We start from the raw sequence: 16,274 nt of genomic DNA on the forward strand, positions 1-16,274 counted from the left end.
TGGTTAAACTTACCTTAACATCCTTGTCAGTCACAAACTACGCTGCAATATATCTTGATAATGAGACACACCCAACCCACTGTATCCAGTAGGAGGTGGAAATGGCCTTCAAGATTTCAAGGTCAATGTGAAACCAGCATGTCTGCATTTTGATTTGAATATAATTCACATGATTACTGGGGCTCAGAAATTCCTAGGAGAGATGGAGGCAGAAAGAGCTTTTGTAAAAGCAGCAAAAAGGGTGAAAATTAACAGGAAATTATTAAACAGGGTTGTTCTCTTCTCCCAGGCAACCATCACCAGAACAAGAGTACACAGTCTCAAGCTGCACCAGGGAGTTTTAGGCTGGATGTTAGGAAGATGTTTGTCACAGAAAGAGTGATTGGCCATTGGAATGGGCTGCCCAGGGAGGTGGTGGAGACACCATCATTGAGGTGTTTAGGAAGAGACTGGATGGGGTGCTTGGTGCCATGGTTTAGTTGATTAGATAGTGTTGAATGACAGGTTGGTCTTAATGATCTCGAAGGTCTTTTCCAAACTGGTCTGGTCTGGTCTGGTCTGGTCTGGTCTGGTCTATTCTATTCTATTCTATTCTATTCTATTCTATTCTATTCTACCCTAAGTAGAGAATACAGACATAATCAGCATGTTCTGGTTTTCAACACCTATTCCCTTGTTTCATTAATGTCAGTACCAAATGCTCAGTAAAAGCCTTTTGTTGTTGGGAGAAAGGTGAGTGGAGGCTGCCCAAATGGTGGACACCTTATAGAAAAACGCTAGAGAAGGTGAGGTGGTGCAGGGTCTATCTGGCAGTTATTGTTTGAACAAAGCCCATCTGCATGGCACTCAAGGGTAGGGGCAAGCCCCTAGCATATCTTCAATGCATGTTTTAGTAGACAGAATCATAGAATCATAAGCTGCTTTCAATCATGCATGTGACACCTGGTATGTTAGAACACTGAATTTTGTCTTGATTCTGATAGCTCCTGTCATTCAGCCACTGCTGGGTGGCAGCTGGTCTCAGCAGCAGCACAGCCCTGCCGCCCAGAGCAAAGCCTGCAGACTACAGGGATGATTGATCCCACTGAGGCACTGCTGGGATCTCCAGCTGGGGAGTTTCCCCAAGACAGAGATGGGATGTTCATCTGACTGTCACTTCTTGATGGTGGGCTGTTTTGTGCCTGCAGCAAATATACCACCTGCCACTTCGTGGAGGCCTCTGTGTTGCAAGTGTTGTTTCCCAACACACCAGGGGATGAAAGGAGCTACCCTTTGATTGAGAAAAGTTAAAGCTTTTCTTCCTAACAAAGGGAACAACACGTGTGGGCATCACAAGGACCCATGCCATGTCCTGAATACCACTGCTGTGTATGGAGTTGTGGAAGGGAAGACATCCATCCACACTAAGGTGCCCATCAACAGACTTGCAGTCACCCCAGCAGTGGAGCAGAGAAGTGGGGAACAGAATGACTGCTGAAATAATGAGATCTGCAGAGTTCAGGGACCTGAGTTAAGACCTCTCCTGGGTCTGCAGCCTGCCCAGGGACCTTTGGGGAGTGATGGGGTCAGGTGAACCCACCCGTGTAGGAAAAACTTCCAGACCACTCACTGACTTTGCTAGATAGGCAATTCTTGCTGCCTAATTCTGCACTTGAACTTCTCTTCCAGGAGCTACTACAAAATAACTTCCCACAAATGGCCCAGCAACCAAAAATCTATTCCTGCTTCCTGACAACGTCAGTGTGTTGCCAGCACAGAGTTTTGCTGCCACCAGTTCCTTAAGGCAGTTTTGCCCAGCACTGTTGAAAAGGAAAATGTTCACTGTGCCCTGAGGGAAATGAAGTGTGGAAGTCCCGTTATCACTGACAGAAGTTTTGCCTCTAATTCCCCATCTGCTCTTCTGAACGTTAACCTACAATATTGGCACATAAGCTGGAATGATAAATAGGGATTCCAAATAGAAAGCAATGAAATATTAGTCAGATAGGCTGGTGCAGCCTGCAAAAATGTGGTGTGGGAAGTGATGTTTTGCGAAAGGGAAATTATAGGGCAAAATAATGCTGTGTTATGTTGATTGAGTGAAAATGCTAGCACAGAATAGAACTAAGTAATGGGTCAAAACCAGATTTATTTAGATTTTGATCTTTAATCCATATGGGATCCTGCACAGCTCCTCCTCCTCCTTCTTCTTATTGTTGTATGTGCTCAGCAGCCAAGTAAAATAGCACACAAGGCAAGAAATATGAGAAGAGAGTAATAATGTGATGCATAGTGTTAACTCACTGGTTTTGGAAATATCCATTTATCTTGGTTATAAGAAAGCTTAGCACAAGTGCTAAGCCAAGTAATCATGATTAGGGAAGGGGAGAAAAAAAGACATTCACCTCCCTGGAAACTCAATACTCTCCAACAGTAATAGCACTGCAGTGACATTGTTCGAAGCTGGATGCTTACTGTAATTGATATAGATTATTGCTGTATGAGGAATGGAAACATCTGTACCTGCTTCTGCCATTGTTTTCATTTCTACCCCAGTTCTGAAACAAAAATACCTTGGGTTTCTGTTTCATGGACACGGCCCCAGCATTGTTTGGAATGCTCTGCTGGCCTGGGAGGACTGCAAGGATTCTGTTCTCTTTGTTGGTTCAAAACGGAATAAAGGACATATGTACACTGTTCTTTTTATAGAGACTTTGCTTTTGCTCTTTCTCGTTAGCTTTTTTTTTCCTGGCTCTCAAGAAAAATTGTTTGTGCTCAAAAGTATCTTACAAGAACACATCTATAAAGAGATTCATGAGCTCACAAGCTACTGGTTTCTTAAGAAGGCTAAATCTGTACCTGTGCTATCCAGTGTACCATGCACTGAACTAATCCACAAAGCAAGTGAGTTAAAGCTTACACTGATTTTTGATGTGACAGACTGCTGCAGCACTGTTCTGAGCCCTGTTCAGTGGCCTCTTCTCAATAGCCATTTGACTCTCTGACTCTGCAAGATTTCCCATCTACTTCATCCCACTTCTTCTATAGATTTCACTAGTGCCTTTCTGCCACATGCAGCCATTCCTACTCTCTCTTGTGTGTGCACATCAGTATTATCTTTTACCTTGTGTTCCCTGCCTTTGTAATCCTTTGCCTTATTGTAACCCACTTAATTTCTTTCTCCCAGTCTTGCTCAGCAGCCTGAATTTGATCTGTGCCCTAACTATGAATGAATACTTGGGAAACACTTCCTTCTTATGCTGGAGACTGCTCTCTGGGGCATGCACTTTCCCTGCAAGTGTTAGAATTTTGCATTGTTTTTCCAATCAGGAAGCAGGGGTTTGCCCCTGCTATACGACTTGGAGATCTTCACTAGTGAGCAAACAGAGAGCTCTGTGGAGCATGTGCTTGAGTTCAGAGGTCCACTGTAGGCAACTTTGATTCAATAGGCAATAGGTAGCTGCCTCTACAGAATTACATTTAAAAAGAAAAAAAAAAAAGTAAAAAATAAAAAAAAATCATAAAGACTGCATTAAATTTATGCATGGAAAGAAAATTTCCAGTGCTTTTCTACAGCACTTGGGCACAAAGTTCTGTTTTGTGAATTTGACACGACAGTTGAACATGTTCAACTAACAGGAGTACAGATGGTGAAGATTGTGTCCTGAAAGGATGAGGAACCACCACAGAGTGTTTATGGTGCAAAATTTACCCTTTTGTAGTAAGACAAAGAGGAAAGATGCTCATGACAGCCAAACTGGGTGTTTGCTTTTCCCACAGAGGTACTTAGTGCGCAGCTCTGGGCCTCAGTCAAATCAGTAGGATTGAGTTACTATGTCTATTTTCCCCCATCAGGCCTATTTCTGAGTTTTGAGGAAGGAAACTAATCTCTCCCCAGTGTTTATCATAACCATATTTCTGAGCTGATGTGGTGTGATGTGACATCCTTCTGCATTTAGAATTCTTCCAGCAGATCCAAAAGTCGGGTCATAAAGAAACCACAATTGCCAAGCAGCTGGAGACTCAAGCTCACTCTCCTTTCATCCCTTCCATCTGTCAATCTCTGATCTCAACAAACTGTTCCCAACATACACCAGCAGGTTTAATATATCTCCTGCCCAGAGCCAGGGAAACTCAACCAGCATGTAGATAAATAACTTCTTTGAACTGCCAGGTCACACTGGCAGGGCTGGTCAGACACTTCTAGTCCTCATCTCTGGCCATTGTTTTGGATCAGATTTTTTCCTACCTTGTCTGTACAACCCTGTGCAAAAGCAGTTGCCTGCAATGGCAAAGCAGCTTTACACCAATATCCAAAGCAGGAAGCTAACCTGCTTAATGTGGGAGCAGCACGGGCTGGTGGACTTGAGCACTCTTCTGAACCAGGGATGACGCCAGCGAAGAGCTTATGCAAATCACCTCCTTGCTCTGCACTTCAGTGTCACACCTGCACTTTTGCAGGAGTCACAGACATCTCTGGGTAATGGTCTTTAGTAAGATGTGACATGTGAAACCTCAGCAGTGGTCTAGCATTCCTGCTGACTGCCCACCCATTAGCAGCATCCACATTAGGCAAGCTGCAGTCTGGTAGAGCCTCCCAAAAATTAACAGACAGACAAAGTCCAGGCTGCTGTATTTTGCCACAGAAAATAAAGTCAAACAACAGCTAAAACTGGGGAGAGGAAGGGGGAAAGGGGAACAGAGAAGGCAGACCAAAGGCAACATCTGAGTTGTATTTATTTTTTAATCCCATCTCTTTTAGTGTCTGTGATGAGCACTGTAACTAAAGGAATCTAACTGAATTAGAATTTCAATATGTCCTGAGCAGATTGGAGCTGTTTCCATTCATGAGCAGCACATCCCAGCTGTAATTGCCTGCTTGCTTATCCACACAGCTCTTTACAGCTAATCCAAATGTGGACTCAAAAATAAATAGTGCCAGAGCATTCACTTCCCGCTGGGCAGTAGTTTTAGCTCGCCTCTGCCTTCGCTTTGTTCTGGCTGGTGCTCTCCATGGCATGGGGACTGACTCAGAGGAGATAAAAGATGATTGACCCGCTCAAGGAATTAGGTGGGAAAAAAACTGCTCCTGCCTATCTGCCCTGCCTGTTTGTGCTTTTCCTCTGGGTGCTGCCTTGTGTCTGTTTATCTTTCTCTGCCCTCACCTCTCTCCCCAGCCACATTGCTCATGTGAGCTGCTGCTTTGTGGCTTCCTTAAATATGGCTGGTGCCCTCTCTGTCCTCAGCAATGTATCATCCTTCCCCTCCCTGTGTTCCCATCCACAAACACACCACCAGGATTTTAGCACTGCTTTCCTGAAAAGAAACACTCTCTTTAGGGATATTTAAAAGTCATGTACTCTTCAGATCAGGTCTTCTCTGGAGGGTTGTAAAGCTAAGGCACAACTGCACAAAGCTGGAGTTGGAAGGGATGTCCCCATGGCTGGGACTTGGCACTTCCCCAAAGGAAGGCTCTTCCTTTGCTCTCTGGCATGGCAACTTGTACGTGCCTTGGCTCTTCTCACTCCTCGCTGGGTGTAAGGCACTTGTGCACCATCTTTCTGGCTATTTTCTCCACTACATCCACCACAGGCTTGCTAGGAGATGTTGGCCAAGACTCAGAAGCTTCCGTGTTTCTGTTCATCACCTGTAAAATGGCAGTGCCAACAGCCTGCTGCATCATTTTGGGGTGTGTATCCCAGGGCCCTGAGATGACAACGGTGCAGGGACATAAAAGAATGTCAGAATCCACTTCAGCATGGCAGCTTCCACTGAGCAACCAATTATTCTTAAAAATAGTCCTTTTAGTATCCAGAAGAGGCTCTTCTAAGGTTTCATCAAGTGAAATGTCTTCCTTATGAGGAAAGGCTGAGGGAGCTGGGTCTCTTTAGCTTGGAGAAGAGAAGATTGAGACATGACCTCATTAATGTTTAGAAATATGTGAAGGGCAAGTATCAGGAGGATACTCTGCTCAGAGATGTCCAGTAATAGGACAAAGGGAAATGGCTGCAAGCTGGAGCATAGGAGGCTCCATGTAAGCACAAGGGAAAACTTTTCACTGTTAGGGTGGCAGAATACTGGAAAGGGCTGCCCAGAGAGATGTGGAATCTCCTCTGGAGACTTTCAAAACCTATCTGGATGTGTTCCTATGTGACCTACTTTAGGTGATCCTGCTCTGGCAGGGGGGTTGGACTGGTCGATCTTTCAAGGTCATTTCCAACCCCTAACATTCTGTGATTCTGTGTAGTATCTTGGCTGGGTAGAAGGCCTTTCCATTTTCATGACCATCAAAGGCTCTGACTTCAGCATGGAGATAAAGCTAGATAGAAGTGGCGAAGCAATGCAGCAGTGAGTCTCCACTCCATTTCATCTCACACTCTCTTTATTTCCCACTGTGTTTATCATGGCATGATCCTGAGACACAGAGCATCTTCAGTGCCACCCATATGCTCTTAACCAGCCAGCCGGATTCAGGGCCTTAGAGCTCATCTGGTGCAGTGCAGCACCCAAGGTGATATATCCCTCTGCAATTACAGAGCATTGTGCTAAGATTTAAAGGAGAGCATCAAGTGAAGTACTGCAGCATTTTCACTGTCTTCACTCTCACCACAGGATCCTTCATCATCAGGGTAATACAACCTGGTCTTTGTCAGTGCAGATCATCCCATAATGGTCTCTTGGCTCAGCTTACTAGGAGCATGTTGCAGGGGAGTGACCCAACACTTTCTAGTGCTGCACCCCCTCCCACAACCAGCCTGTTTTACAGGCAGATTGTGCCCTTCTCTGAAGCCAGAGAGCAGCTGAGATGATGAATGCTTGTCCAACGTGTCACCAGAGACGTAAATCCAAATTCAGTATAGAAAGCTAAAAATGTTTGCAGAGTCCTGACAGGCAAAAGGGACAATTATCCTCAGCTGCTCCTCACAAATGTTGATCCCTGGTGACTGCAATGTGACAAGAGAGGCATTGCCTCGTGCTCAGATTGCAAACTTCCCAGCACCAAAAGAAGCCAATGGTAGCCTGGAGAAGAGGAGGCTCAGGGGAAACCTTATTGCTGTCTACAACTACCTGAAGGGAGGCTGTAGACAGGTGGGGGTTGGTCTCTTCTCCCAGGCAACCAGCACCAGAACAAGAGGACACAGTCTCAAGCTGTACCAGGGGAAGTTTAGGCTCAAGGTGAGGAGAAAGTTCTTCCCAGAAAGAGTTGTTGGCCATTGGAATGTGCTGCCCAGGGAGGTGGTGGAGTCACCATCCCTGGAGGTATTCAAAAAGGGATTGGACGTGGCACTTGAAGCCATGGTTAGTTACTCATGAGGTGTTGGGTGACAGGTTGGACTTGATGATCTTTGAGGTCTTTTCCAACCTTACTGATTTTATGATTCTATTCTATGATTCTAATAAGGAGGGGGAGCTTTTCACTAGATGCTCTGCTACCTGGAGATGGCCTGAAAGTGTCCTGTGTCAGGTATAATGACGGGAGTAACACATCTCTTGTACAGATCAGGAAGCTGAGGCCATAGTGTCAGACTGCTCTGAAATGACCAGGAGGTCACCAAAGAATAGAAGTTGGGACTTTCTTGTTTGCAATGACAGACAGTAGCTCTCTATCCCCTTCCTTTGTAGCTGACCTGAGGACACAGGAATTTCTTCAAAAAGTTGTGGTTTCAATTATCCAAATCAGAATGATTAAGATTAACAGAGTAAAACAAGTCATCATGGGGATAGCAATCTATAGGAAAAAGCACTGGGGGCTGGGAAGACAAATTGGAGAAGGAACTTAAAGCAAAACAGAACAGTAAAAATAAACATTATGAAGTTTACACCCATGCTGTGTGGGCTACATAGACTCCTACTAGGAAGGTAGCTGTTAGGAAAAGGGAAGACCAGGGATGAGAGGCAACATTAAATGGCAAGGCTTGAAAATTTTTTCAAAAGCCAGAGAAAGCCAGAGGAAACAAAAAATTAAATGGGAACTCAGAAGATTTAGAGGTTGTTTTGGAATATTTGATTTTGAAATGTGGACATACTGCATGTTGTCATGCAGCAAAGAGGTAGAGACACCTCAGCCTTTCTGAGTCTCTCTCTTACTCCTCTATATACCACAGAGAGGGAATTAACAATTGTAAAGGATGACTTGAAATTAAAAGAGATATTCTTTTTTTAAAACAAACTCTTGCCTTCTTCACAAGGCTAAGCTGCATTCCCATGTGATAGCTTCAGTTTGTCACTGGCAGCCCTGTTCTCCTCCTTTGCACATGGAGTGTGCTAGACACATCTGTGTCTAGCCCAGGAGCCCAGCAAAATCATCCTGAGTCCAGGGGTCTGCTTCAGCCATCTCAAAAACTAGATGGAGAGCTCAGCTCTAAGTTCTGGGGAGATTTAGGAGAAGGGCCAGAAAGAGCAGTGAATTTATTAATGAAGCATCATTAGCCATCAGTCTTCCTTAATTTTTGTCAGTGCATTAACACCAGCTGCCTATCATCCATTTTCCCTTTGCCATAATGAGGAACCCCAAGTTCAAGGTCACCTGCCAGTTGGATTAGTCAGTTCACAGAGCTCCTGAGATGCTCCAGTGAGAATAGTTATTTATGTCACCCTGTCCATTAGCTTGCAGTACAGCAAAGTCTGGTCACGAGGCAGAACTACGCTGTTTGATATTGCTGGTGCTGCTTCGCCATTTAGCGTTGCTGCTGCCAGAGCGTTAAATGTTCTTTAAGTGGTAACTGTCTTCTACTAATGCAGATGAATTTCTTTTATGAGTGAGCTTATTGCTGTTCCTCTTGGTCTGTGCCTCCTGTTTTTCTGTTATGGACACAGACAAGTGATAGCAGCGCAAGAAGGTAGTGTGCTCAGGTGGAGACAAAGCAGTTATTTTGGTTACCAAAAAACCCCACCCAAAACACTGTCCTCTCAATTGTGTCAAAGCAGGGGAATTGTCATCTAGGTGTTCACCTGGTTTCTGGTTTTGCATCTTCAGTGCTAATGTGTGAGACATCCCTTGGGAAATGCGGATTGGAGCTCTCCTGTCACAGCGTGGCCGTGGCCATGGCCACAGTGGGTCTTGCTTAGATGCCCAGGCAGATGTCTGAGCAGTTTGTACCACCCATCTGGGCTTGTCCTCACATTCTGCTTGGTGCAGTTCTGCTTCCATCCACTTCTTCATGTTGCTATGGACCATACTTGGGAGACAGACATTTCAGGCCTTGTTTTAGGTTTGAGTCCAACTCTCCTGGATCATCTTCCAAATCAGGCAGGAGCATCTTAATACAGTAGTTACCCCCCATCACTGTGCCTACAATACTATTGCATGCACTGAGGTACCTGAATGCCTCAATACCCACTTGTCAGGATACATTTTACAGCAGAAGTTCCACAGGCCATTTTATTTATTCTCCCATCCTTTATCACACAATACTTCTCCCTGTTTTCTGGCTCATCAAAGCTGTAGGAAACATATTATTGTCAGACACAGACATAAGTAAGAATTGCTGGGGCACAGAGTCTAAGTGTCCATATTCAGTAAGTTCACCTCAGGGTGAAGCAGGTTGCCTTTCATGCCTAGTTTCAGCCTCTTCCTTTTCCCATAGGCAATGGTGCTTGAGACCACCTTAAAAAGATGCTCTGCAGCCACAATACCTCCCATCATTCCACAGCAGCCACCCTGTCTGACCAAGAACTGGCACTCACTGCTGTGTTGTGGCACAGGGGGAAATTAGCACCTGGACTTCAGGGTTCACAGGGAACTTCCTCAGGGTTCAAATTAATCCTCTGATTGTGAAATACTGGGATGAAGCATCCAAAGTGCTTGGCAGCGTAGACAGTGCAGGATGCAGGTGTATTCAGACAAAGCTTAAGAGGTCAGTGATTATATCTTCAGGTATAATTGTTTGCTTTGTTGGCTTTTGATGACTCGGGGTATCTTTTATGAGGCAAAATTAATGCAAGTGCCTCTCTTTTTACAATGGCAACATTGCCCAGGAAATGAAATGCCATAAGGGGAGAAAAGCTCATTAGTTTGGTGCCATAAATGGTTCTCCAAGGTCTCAGAAACCCTATGAATAACATAAACATAGACAGAGGCAATTACAAATACACATATAAACCCCTACTTACCATCTGAAAACGTGGTCTGCAGTATCCTTCTTTGTCTATTCACTGATATGGTGACCTAGAGTTGAGACATTTCATACTAACTGTGACATAAACCGGAGTCTGAGGACAGAAAGCAGCCAGCCCAGGGTGAAAGTGAGGACAAGAGAGCACATTATATACTTCCCAAGGTACCAGCTAAGAGATTTTGAGATACAGCCTTAGACTTATGTCTTCTTTAGGAGCAATTTGAAGCAAATGCTGCCCCAGCATATTTTCTCCACACTGCAGTCTTCTCTCAAGTGATTGCTGTTGGGTGGAGATGACACTCATTAGGACAGGGCAGAGCAGTTCTAATCTTGTAAGAGCTATCTCAAACCTTCATCCTACAGTGGCTGAAAAAAAAGTGGAAATTTTGTCAGGTTTTCTAGTGAGTTCCATAAAATTCACCAGAAAATAATATTCAAGAGGAGGATGAGAAGAGGGGAAGATGGAAGGAGTGTGTGAGCACTGGGGGCACCCACTGTGTCAGCATCATGGGCCCTTAGAGCTGCTCCTCAGCCAGCACAGAGCCATGAAGTGCCCTGCACACAGAGGCTTTTAGGAGGCTGTACACTTTCTGCTCCGTGTTTCTCTCTTAAACCTCGTGCATTTATTCTGAAGAGACCCAAATGCAAAGGGCTAGGAAACCAAAACATGGCTTCCTTACCTGTCCCTCTGGCAACTGTGCCAAGAAGCAAATGGCTTGATGCCACAATAATGAAGGAGACAGCAATGAGGGGAGGGACTTTTTAGGGTGTCAGGTAATGATAGGACTAGGGGAAATAGAAGAAAAATAGAAATGGGTAGATTCAGATTGGATGTTAGGAAGATGTTCTTCCCCATGAGGGTGGTGAGACACTGGAACAGGTTGCCCAGGGAGGTGGTGGAAGCCTCATCCCTGCAGATTTTTAAGGCCAGGCTGGATGTGACTCTGAGCAGCCTGATCTAGTGTGAGGTGTCCCTGCCCGTTGCAGGAGGGTTGGAACTAGATGATCCTTGAAGTCCCTTCCAACCCTAACAATTCTATGATTCTAACGTTGAGGCAAAGTTGAGCAGAAAGCCCAGAGTCTGTCCCAGCATCCTGACTGTAGCAAAAGTCTCATTCAGTACAGGAGCTTGCTGGTAACCTGCCTTATAGAAATCTTCCCTACAAGCTTCTGATAGTCAACAGCAGCTTGCATCACTTCTCCTAAACTGTCTTTAACAGATATTGTCATAAGTTTAGGTGCTCTGTCTAAGCAATAACATAATCCCCTTTTACTCTAAATGCCAGCCTGACATCCTGCAGTAATGAGTTTCACAGGCTTATTACATGTTGCATGGTAAAAATACACTGCCAGCAGCTGACTCAGAGACAATGGGCAAAAAATAAACAAATTGCTGTTTGTTGTACTCAGGGAGGAGAGAGAGGACAGGGAAGGAACAGGGTCCACAGTCCTGCTTTGGAATCAACTTAGGGGAGGAAAAAGGCATGGAAGTTTGCTAAATGATGTGGTGAGGTAGGACACAGTCACATAGGTTGCAACTATTCTAGGTCACACATCCTCCAAAGGGCTTCAAAGAAGGGTCTTGGGGAGTTTGTATTGTTACTGCTCTGTAAAAGGCTCTCACATTAACAGTGAAGCCCTGCCTAAAGCAACCATGGACTTTAGTTGCTTACATCTGACCTCGGGAGTGGCTGCTGTGATGTCATCAATGTTACGATTTTACACAAAATTTGGTGTGCAATTGTGTGTTAAATAGTGATGGGTAGCTTGGATTGCCCAACTAATGAAGCAGGCAGAATGCTATCACATACGGAGTGCTCCAGGGCTCTGGCACTGTAAGGGAGTCTGAAATCACTTTGATTTTGCTGGGAAAAGGGACACCCCTCTTCCTTCCCTGGCATCCTCTCAGTAGGACAGACTTCTCCCACCCAACTCTCACCCCAGTGATGCCCCTGCAATTTGCTCTGGAGTTTGCAAATCTGCCTTCTCACTCAGGCAGTCCTGTCCAGGTGTCCCTCTGTCCTCAGACAGGTGACAGAAGCTGCTGATCACCTCTAGTGTGAGCCTAAGTTTTGCTTAATTAAGAACAGACTCTCTAATAGCATTCAGCACTATCTCCTGATGGCTCTGGGACCACTCAGGCTGTGGCAGCACAACCAGCCAAGCTTTCCTGTCATGCAGTTCATGTGTGACTTCCTAGAGGATGTAGTGGCAGTTTCATAATTTTGTTTTCCACTTTTAAGGAACTCAGTCTGGGAGAGGTCTCTGTCCAATATCCAGTGTGGTTTCCAGGCCCTTGGATAGTTGCTCTGAGCCCTCCTGCATTGCTCAATGCATAAGCACCAGCTTGTTTGGTGCAGGCTGTGTGGTCACAGTTGTACTGTCTGAGGTAGTGAAGGTGTAAGCTTACAGACCAGAGTGAGGATTAGAACCAAGGTCCTGCAACCAAAATTTATGGTCAACATCACTATAACAACTCTTTGTCAGTGGCTATATTGATTAGACCCTGGCAGATACTGTTTCACTTTCTAAATTACAGTTATTTCTGGGAGAAAGTGCCTCATCTTATTGTTTATTACCAGTTCTAAACTACAGTTCTTGTAGAGAAAGAAAAGTATTTTTTTTTTGCTCTCAGAGCTGTAGTATGACAACACAGTCAGACAAAGGGCTGAGGGAGATCCCTGTCCTCCTTCCTATCTTCCTTGTCCAATTCATTGTGAATGCAGCATAAAAGCTTCATCAAATATTTCTGTCTCTCATCGAAGCAAGGTCCCTGCCTTCAAGTCCCAGTCCCAGGACAGCATCTCTGAGCACGGTAGCAGAATCCCAGCAGTGAGGAGGTAGCAAAGTCAGTTTGGCCCATTTGCCCAGCTAGCTGCCCAACTGGGGCATGAGTTTGGCCTGGGTTTGAGTCATAGGCCCTGTGGAGGGGCTCTGGGCTGACTCCAGATGGAGAGCCCAGTCCCTTGGCACCCATCAGCCTGTCTGTGTACAGATGGATTTTTGGCTTCTGTCCATGTCAGTATTCCCCTGCAGCCACCTCTACAGGATTGAAGTATTCTCCCAGGTTCACCACTATGCAAATATTGAAATTAGCTCTTTGCATGATTATGTAGCTAGTGACATTACAGACTTTTTCAAATGAGGAGCACTGAGGAATTGATGTGCCTTCTCTGCTGACGGCGTCAACACTCAGGTTTATTTTTCAGCGAGCTACAGAATGGCCCCCAGTGTGTAAAAAACTACAAGATTAAAATGTTTGGTATCTGAAATGTTTGGCTTTTCTCTTAAGCTTTTCCCTGAATGCAGGGAAAGCACAAAGTGCTGTGCAATAATGCAAAATACAGCCCTTACCACAAGGGGCCCGGTTCTCAGAGATCAAGATTTTAGCTGAGCCTCACTAAAACCAGGATCAAAAAAGGAGGAACTATGACAGGAGCTGTAGCCCCACTAGTGGGTCTGATATTGTCTGTGCTTCCAGTCTGACAATGAAGTTACCACCTGGAAAGATGTTGTTCCCATGCAGTTGGTCTAGGGTAACAAAAATCTGCTAAGAGTTACATTGATAACTGTGAATGTGCCTCGGAACAGCGCAAGAGAGCAGCAACATTCAGTTCTGTATTTCCAAATCTATTAGATCTAACTGAAATGCAGGATTCAAATTCAGTCCTCAGAATGAAACCTCACAGACTTTCCCCATTTTCAAAAGATCCTGAGAGCCTAAGAGAAGACAGCAGGTCTAATACCCTGCTGTGAAACAAGGAAACCTTTGGGCAAACATTTGGTCTGGCCAAGTGGCCTTGGGACAATACTTTCTCTGTGGGAAAAGACATCTCCTTCACATTAGTTACATTGTCACAAAATGCTGCATTTGCATCTCATTCTTCTGTCTCATTCAGACACCTTCCTTGAGAGCCTTGCTTTACTGAGAGCTGCAGTACGACCAAAAAACCTGTAATGAATGTGCATGTGCTTAAACAATAGCCACTTTGTCCCCCCCAAATATTGCCACAAGGCCACTGGATACAGCTATTACATTTCCTTAAACTGCCAAAGAATTCTTGTCTCTGGTGAAAATCCTTTGCAGTGTGGAGCACAGCTAAACCTGAGGAGCCAGTGTCATGTTGGACAAGTGGGGCTGATGAGATTTATCCTTCATTCCCACGTGCTGCTCTGTCATCCCCATTATTTTACATCTCACCTTGAGTTACCAAATTGTCCATCTTCAGAGCACAAAGGGCATGACCACTGGGGATTTGGCTCAGTGGATATAATGTGGTCTGCCTCGTTGGATGGGCAGTGACAGAAGTTATCCCTCTTCCCCCAGGTCCTTCCATCGTCCCACTGCAGCGAGCAAAGCCAACACTGGGCAATCCTCTAAAATGTTTATTTGGACCAGTGGCCGGAGCTCTACATCTTACAGACATGATGAGAAAAGGTAAATGGCATCTACACTGATTGTCCTTAATGGGTCTGAACCTTCAGGAGTGTGGCCTGTAGCTTCTCTTCAGTGGTGGCACTAGAGAAAAGAGAATGCATAACACAGAGCATCCACCCCTTGCCCCTCACCCTCAGGACTACTGCTCCACCAACACCATCAGCTGATAAGTGCCAGGGTCAAGGCAAAAGAGAGTGCTAAGACAAAACAAAGTGGAGAAACAATGCCAGAGCCATGGCCAAAGTCTTCCTTATTCCCAGGACACCAACAGCACACCATGATCATCTCTGAGGTCAGCACACAAGCTACACATTTAAAAGCACACTAAATCCCCAGTCCCAAGTTTTCAGTTTCAGTTCCAATCCCTGTGAAGCCTTTATGCCTTTGGCAGCTGTTCTGCTTCCAGCCATTGTCCCACATCACTTATGCACCCTCTTCCAGACAGCACACACAGTGTCTCCTCTGCCACAGCCAGATCGTTGCCTTACACAGCTCTTACACATCTGGATGATGCTGTCAGAGATGTTTTCTGTTTAGATGTACGCATGTGGGAGGCAGTGCATGTGTGCAATAAACTGCACAATAGCTGGGGGATGACAAGGGTCTTGAAAGTGAGCTGGTAGCTCATCGCCCACTTAAGCAATGTTGCTGGAGGGAAGAGGGTAAAGGAGACAGAACAATAAATGAGAGCTACTGGATCTCCCAGAGGAGCAGGGAATTACACAGAAGAGAAGGAAAAGGAAGGAGATGTTTTAAGTCCACAGATAAAGGCAGCACTCAATTGGGAATGAAAGAATTTAAATATCACTGATGAAAGAACAATTGTCTGTAATGCTCAAACTCATCCTTCCAAAATGTCTCTCCTTTGTAGCGAGAGTTGCTGGACAGTTTGTCTTGGCACAACTGGACACATTCCCCTTTCTTCTCTTTCCTTTCCCCCTTTCCCTCCCTTGTCTCCTCTCCTTCAGTTCTCCTTGCAGTGACTAGTAAATGTAATCACAAAAAATCAGACTCCAGTGAAATAAAACCGGAGGTCAATGTATCTACAGCACCAATTAGCAAAGCACACTCTTCAGTTATTCTAATGAGACATTACTGCTTACATCTGCTTGAGAAACATGTTCAGGAGCTCAGGAGGTAGAGATGCCCTCAGGATGATGAATTTCTTAAGAGAAATGAACCATTTGCAGAACTTTGCTGCAAAAGCTGCATAGGTGTTTGACTCTTGTTAATCCAGTCCCAGATTTTCTGAAGCCACAAAGGCCAGTTTGGCAGTAGGTTTCCATGGACTTTCATTTGGAGCTGGTTATCTAACTGCCTCATGTACCTCTGCAAGTCTCCTCTTTAATTGAATTTTCCCCAGGCTAATGTTCTTCTGCATTAAAACACTGTCACGGACAAGATGGGCCAAGGTTAGACACTTGGAGGAGATATCTGCCCACACATTGGGCTGGCTGTAAGCCATGTGCTCCTGATTAGCATGGCCTTCAACTCACACCATGCCTTGCAGTGGGACTTATTCACTTGGGATACATGCTGTGCTAAACAAGGCTCGCCGTTGTCTGGTCAGCTTAAACCTTGGGCAGAGTTTGCCTCTGCCTGCCTGAAGAAATAGAGCAGTAAGGAGCAACATCTCTATGCTTACACACCAGCCACAGGGATCTCGGGTGTCTTTGCAAGCCATCAGGTGGGTTTATTTCCCAAGTGGTCCTGTAGAACTGTACAGAAGGAACAATTCA

At 45.1% G+C, this 16,274-nt stretch overlaps 1 protein-coding gene across 8 annotated transcripts in view; it reads left to right on the forward strand.

Moving 5' to 3' along the window:
* Positions 1–16,274, forward strand: part of LOC137444413 (calcium-activated potassium channel subunit beta-2) — a 169,100-nt gene that overhangs the window by 136,417 nt on the left and 16,409 nt on the right. For 7 of the 8 annotated variants that reach the window (XM_068145050.1, XM_068145046.1, XM_068145048.1 and 4 more), the window contains one exon: positions 14,425–14,535. The exons of the other annotated variant lie outside the window; for it this stretch is intronic. In XM_068145050.1, coding sequence (XP_068001151.1) covers positions 14,425–14,535 — 111 coding nt within the window. The remainder of the gene's footprint in view (positions 1–14,424; positions 14,536–16,274) is intronic. 8 annotated transcript variants of the gene reach the window in all.

Source organism: Melanerpes formicivorus, unplaced genomic scaffold, assembly GCF_026170545.1.
Source record: "Melanerpes formicivorus ecotype bairdi unplaced genomic scaffold, bMelFor1.0.p_v2 SCAF_12, whole genome shotgun sequence".
Taxonomy (NCBI): Eukaryota; Metazoa; Chordata; class Aves; order Piciformes; family Picidae; genus Melanerpes; species Melanerpes formicivorus.